This window comes from Dermacentor andersoni, chromosome 2 (assembly GCF_023375885.2).
Source record: "Dermacentor andersoni chromosome 2, qqDerAnde1_hic_scaffold, whole genome shotgun sequence".
In the NCBI taxonomy this organism is placed as follows: domain Eukaryota; kingdom Metazoa; phylum Arthropoda; class Arachnida; order Ixodida; family Ixodidae; genus Dermacentor; species Dermacentor andersoni.
In genome coordinates, this window is record NC_092815.1 from 141,701,351 (window position 1) to 141,706,198 (window position 4,848).

Below are 4,848 nucleotides of genomic sequence, written 5' to 3' on the forward strand. Positions count from 1 at the left end.
TTTAGCTCTCTGTAACCTTGTTTGGGCGTCATTTCAAAGAAGCTTCCTACACCATGATTGTTGCCATATTACAAATTTTATCTCTCTATAACACACCGTTCATTAGTTCTGTGCGTCTTCGTTTACGAAAGATTCAACTCGCGGTTGTAATATGCATAAGCGTTCATGCAAATTAGGCCTCAAACTGGAAGAAGCAACAGATAGCACTTACCAACCACTTGAGTTTGCTTGTTCTGTAATAAATAACGATGTCTAGTGTTTTCTCTCGTGGTTGTTACAGCATATAAAGGCGTCTTTTTAGGTGAAATAAGGGTTCGAGAAGATTATAGTAACTGAAAAATAGAATACAGTAGTCGCATGTTGCATCATGCGCTTCATTTGAATAAAAGCGCGTTTACGAAGTATAGTTATTGTTTTCGTCAATAGGCCGCAAGCACAGAGGTGCGTTTTATTTTACAGAGTGCAGTCATAGACCGTGATTTGATACAACCATTGAGCAGACAGGTCGGCAACAAATCAGTGGCACTATCGATGACCCTGATGGCAAAGCAGTGCCCGAAAAACACCGTGACAACTTTCCAGACTCGAGTCAGCTGCGTCGACATTCCTCTGAACCTGACGCATGTAAGTGCGCTATTCAGTGTTATTTCCTTCGCTGATTAGCCTTGTTTCAGCAAGAAACTGTGACTGTTGGATGTTAACCCTAAGAGAAGTGTAACTCCTACGTGTTTTACGCGACAGTTGCGCTCATGGTAAATCTAGAAACATTCGCGAAATGCTGCAAGCTTATGAATCAGTCAGCTTTTATTTCGAACAGGCTCATGGGAGTCTTTCGGTCGAAAGTACTGCACTGAGTAATAGTGATAGATGATTTTCAGCGAGGTCTTGCTGCCAATGGGATAGTGCAGTGGAAACCTTATTAGAAAAATTGTGGCTGTGTTCTCAATGATCAAGTAAAGCTTGAGAATACTGAATTGCCTGCCGTCATCACCAGTCTTTTTCCTACCAAAATGTAGAAATGTGTGAAATGGGTACTAATATGTTGCACAATACAGGTTTGTTCTTGGCCATGGTCTGTATGCAAACTTCTAGAGTCATTATATACTTTACTAAACAGGAATAACTAGAAAAATTGTAATTCGAGCAAATCCTCTTACAAAGATTGGCTTCCTCAAACAAGTTCTGACGAGTAGAAACCAATTCAACAAAACATTGAGCTCATATGCTAAGGCCTTCCTAAAAGTTGTTTGTTCGTTATATGCAATATGTTTTACAAACGTCACCAACTAAGACAAATAATGGCTTTCAATAAACTGTCAGGTACAAAACGCGCCTCCGTTTTCAGGAGTTTGCCTTGTTTACCCAGTCAGGGTCAATCAGTTCACTCAGCTAGTCATATTTCGTCACCTTCGTATCTGTAGTAAAAGGTGCAGAAAGAATGGAATGTCTAACTGCCTAAATGTGGGTGACACGTGGATATCGCTAGTAAAAGCGCACCATATCGTAAGGTACATAACTGAATTATTCTTGTTATTCTTGGAGTATCGCCAACACAGTATTTCACCATGAAACGGTGGTACTTCCGGAAATGTACCATCAATGTTCCTGTGGAATTATAAATTCTAGAAGTACTTTTAATTCCTAAGCGCAGAAGATATTCATAATTATTAGTAAAATGCTTGCATTTACCACGCGTATTACTGCGATGAGCGACCAGCTTCTGAATGGCCTTGAGCCATTGAGAAGCTGGTCGCTGGCGAACATTCCAACAAAAAGAAGTGAAGTAATTGGCATTTGTTACGTGTAATAGTATAGAATTATCTAGGAATTTCTGGTTCGACGAATAGGTGTGCACGTTAAACTTATTTGATGCCAATATCACTTTTGCACTCTGTGGCTGAAACAAAGTAAAACTGAAACGTTCCGCCGATTCCTCGTGCCTGCTTAGCATGTTCTGATAATGCTTCTCGAAACTTGGCAGGATTGTGTACTTGGTCGGCGAACAGATTGCTCTACTTGAGTTATGTTATGTACGGTTTTTTTTTTTCTGGCTTATCAAGCCCGTAACGTAAACCGTTATGCTTCTTTTTGCATCCGTGCCATTCGAATAAAATGCAAATTTGTTGCGACATGCGTTCTATTGAAAGAAAAGTGACCAACCGCAGAAATTTGCATCCTCATGTGCTCGCAGTTTTGCACAATACCTGCTGGCCATATCCAATGTCATCACTACTCAGCCATGACGAGGCGTTATGCAGGCGACGTTAACCTGACAGAAGACATTTTCTTCGAAGTGGAGCAAACTTTCGCAAGCAAGGTGGGTTGAAGCGGCGCTACTCAGTCTAAGCCCAGCAGAGCTAGGCAGGATTCAAAGGCAATCTGCTAGCAATTAAGTATTTTTTTCAAAGCTGGGGTAGTAGTGACGAGAAATACCATTTCCTGACAATACAATGTCGACAACGGCTAGATCTGCTTTTATTTCCTACACGGCGGCTTGCGGTTTGAGTTATAGAGGCTTTTTGTTCAAGCAGCGTGTTACGCCACGCACCAGTTTCAAACATTAAGCGACCTTTTAAAAAAGTCAGATAATGACAAAATGTCGTCAATTACCTTTGGCGAAGGATATTATTAAACACATATCAATGTTATATCTAGAAGCAATATGCGCTATAGTATAAAAAAAGTGAACTTAACCGGTTTGAAAGTACTAACAAATAGTTGAAAGTAAAAGGGCAAGAAACATCGAGTGCGTCGTGCCAATTTCATCCCAAGTCCTTCTCTCTAGGATTACATTCGTCACAGCAACATAAGCGATTGGAATGTCTGAGCAAGCTTTAGCATGAAGTAAACGTTATCGCGATGATCGAATATGATATTATTGAACAAGTTGCATATGTGACCACGTTTAACAAACGCAACAGAAGTCGAACGGATGTTCGTTTCTGCTGAAAATTCTTTCCACACTGTGCAGCTTGTGATACGACGCGCGAAATCAGAGAACTGATGCGTGAGAAATAGCTTGAGGATCTTTCGAATCTAGTATTTTACTCAAATTTAGTCGAGCTTCTGGTAATCCGCTTTTCACAGCCATTTCTGCAACATTTCCCCCCTCTGCAGTGTCGTCACGTTTGTGGGCGCACAAAGTAGTGTCATCGTGTTATGGCAATGGTTGCATCAAATGTACTTACCACTAGAAGGCAGCACGTCACCATGCACCAAGAATTACCAGTGACATCTGAATGAACAGACATGAAGGGCGCAGACAGCAAAACAAATTTGACTGAACTGCAATTTTATCAGTAAAGCGCAATCAAAGTGGCCGCAAGACTTATCACAAATCTGCATGTGGAGTCGTTTTAAGGCATTTACAGTCACCTTCTGCAAAAGAAAGAGAGAAACAATTTTATACGTATATAAACGCCGACGCCGTTCAAAGAACGTTATTTTTTTTCCGTGTTGAAAATTATCAAAATTAACAATAACACACGTGAACTTTCTAGAATCAAGAGTCAATGAAACCTATGAAGTCAGAGGCGAAACCCAGCTCATTTAACAGCCATACCCAGGAATCCTGGACAATACTCCTGCGGCCATTTGGAGAACTTCACCGCAATGCACCACCGTAACTCAATGGGCAAAATTTTTGAAAATGATATTTCAAAAGGCCGCAGGAATTTCAACAGCTTTCGGTCAGCAACGGCGAGGGGATACACCTTCCTAAGAACGTGCGAATTTACCGCACTTAGTCATAACTTCCCTGTCGCGTTATAGCGCCGCTCTAATCATGATCAAAATTCTGTTGCAACGCAGGAATTACGTTACAAAGAAGCGCCGTAAATGCGCATGGTAATCAAGGCGTACCTTTTTCTGAAGTTCCAGCCGCCTTCTGAAATATTTTTTTTTTTTATCTGCTGCCAACTACACTTCGCTGGTGCACTGCGGTGAAGTTCGACAGATGTCTGAAGGGACAATTTCCGAAATCCTGGCCATCAGCACACTCGCAAGTGACTACCTGGAGAGGCGAAAATCACTCCACAAGGCATGAAAAAAACTTTTGGTTGTGGTTAGTTGCTACTTATCTTTCGGCATCATTATCATTTTGAGAAAAAAGATCGCCTTTTCTTGAATATTTTTTTCCCTCTACGGCGAGCGATGGCCGAGGTGCGTTGTTGTAATAAAATCTTACAAGCACCCATTTGCGTGTCGGCATTCACGCTGTTTCCTGATTGGTTTTCTTTATTTGCTGCAGGTGTACCTCATTCTGAGGCAACTGAAACATGCGAGGGTGTCGCCCGTGGCGTTCATTATGGAGCGCTACGACATGGAGCTGCAGAGCAAGATAAGCTTCTTCAACGCCAACAGAAGGAAAAACGTTCCCTGCGCGGTCAGACCATTCGGTTTTACGAAGGAAACAAAGGACGAACTTTTAAAGTTTTCATAGCCACATTTGCAGCACACGGCAAATGTGTTTCTTATTAGGCTTCCTATGTAGCCGTTGCTTCTGATGGTGCGTTATTGAAAGAGAACCAATCAAGTGACCTTTCGAGAGGATGCAATCGTACCGCTTTGTCCTAACTAAAAGTCAAATACGCGAATAAGACACATGGATGATTGGGCACGTCTTATGACATTCCTATTTCTGTCGGGCTTAAATTGGTGGACAACACTCTAGGACACTCAGGATGGCAGGTGTCATCGCTAGCGTAGAGCATTGAACACGTACGTAGGGTGCATTTTCTGTAACTTTAAAGCTTTCAATTGAAGTTAAAAATCCATACTATTTATCTCTAAGATACATAATGGCTGCAAATATGGGAATGATTCATGTGAAAAACCCCGCAAACGCCT

At 41.6% G+C, this 4,848-nt stretch overlaps 1 protein-coding gene across 1 annotated transcript; it reads left to right on the plus strand.

Annotated features, from left to right (window-relative positions):
* The first annotated feature begins 463 nt into the window (after positions 1 to 463).
* Positions 464 to 4,551, plus strand: LOC129387458 (uncharacterized). Its single transcript, XM_055076381.2, has 3 exons — positions 464 to 624; positions 2,192 to 2,317; positions 4,250 to 4,551. Exons 1-3 carry the CDS (start codon positions 532 to 534, stop codon positions 4,439 to 4,441), a joined length of 411 nt encoding a protein of 136 aa, XP_054932356.1. The 5' UTR covers positions 464 to 531; the 3' UTR covers positions 4,442 to 4,551.
* Positions 4,552 to 4,848: the final 297 nt, after the last annotated feature.